The following is a 714-nucleotide window of genomic DNA, read 5'->3' on the forward strand; positions in this document are numbered from 1 at the left end:
CTGCTGCCATAACTACCACAACAACAACCAGGTGAGTATTTTGTTATAACTGACTGTTTCCCGACTGGGGCAAGAGGAAATATTAATGCTGGTATCTGCTGGAGGAAGGGAGCATGAGTGTTGTCATGTTTATAATTTGGTTTTTGATCTCATGTTCTGTACTGTCTTGCCCTTCCTCTCAGCGCACCTCCAGTGATGACTTATGCCCAGCTGGAGAGTTTGATAAACAAGTGGAGTCTGGAACTGGAAGACCAAGAGAAGCACTTTCTCCATCAAGCAACTCAAGTTAACGCCTGGGATCAGACGCTGATAGAAAATGGGGAGAAGGTAAGGTGACATCGAGTGTAACCTGATTGTGCTTGCTTAGATCCTAAAAGGCCTTAAGTGTTACAGATGCAGCAAGTCCTGTAGTGGGCCTTCCTGCTTGTATAAAAAAAAATAGTTGTGAATTACCTGTGGGTGCTTGTGAAAGACTCGCTGTATGTCTGTTCTGGTCTGTAGGCTTTGAAGCTTGGCAATCTGTTCTGTGAGTTTACACTGTGATAATAAGTTATCTCAGGGTGGAGCTGTCAAATCCAACCCTCCCTTCTTCAGGTTTTGGTCTGTGAATCTTTATGTAACTGTTTCTTGTAGAAACAGGAGACGATTTTATGTTGGTGGCTTTCTCAGTTCCACCACTCCTGTTTTTTGAGTTGACTTCTGAATTTTCCTAGT

The 714-nt window shown here is 43.3% G+C and overlaps 1 protein-coding gene across 1 annotated transcript; it reads left to right on the plus strand.

Annotated features, from left to right (window-relative positions):
- Positions 1 to 182: 182 nt before the first annotated feature.
- LOC104293678 (nuclear pore glycoprotein p62-like) lies at positions 183 to 336 on the plus strand (the record flags this gene model as incomplete). The annotated part of the gene is made up of 1 exon (XM_009893194.1): positions 183 to 336. A coding segment is annotated over one exon (154 nt), but the record flags the coding sequence as incomplete, so codon positions are not given.
- Between the last annotated feature and the right edge of the window lie 378 nt (positions 337 to 714).

Source organism: Charadrius vociferus, unplaced genomic scaffold, assembly GCF_000708025.1.
Source record: "Charadrius vociferus isolate BGI_N301 unplaced genomic scaffold, ASM70802v2 C15436653, whole genome shotgun sequence".
NCBI lineage: Eukaryota > Metazoa > Chordata > Aves > Charadriiformes > Charadriidae > Charadrius > Charadrius vociferus.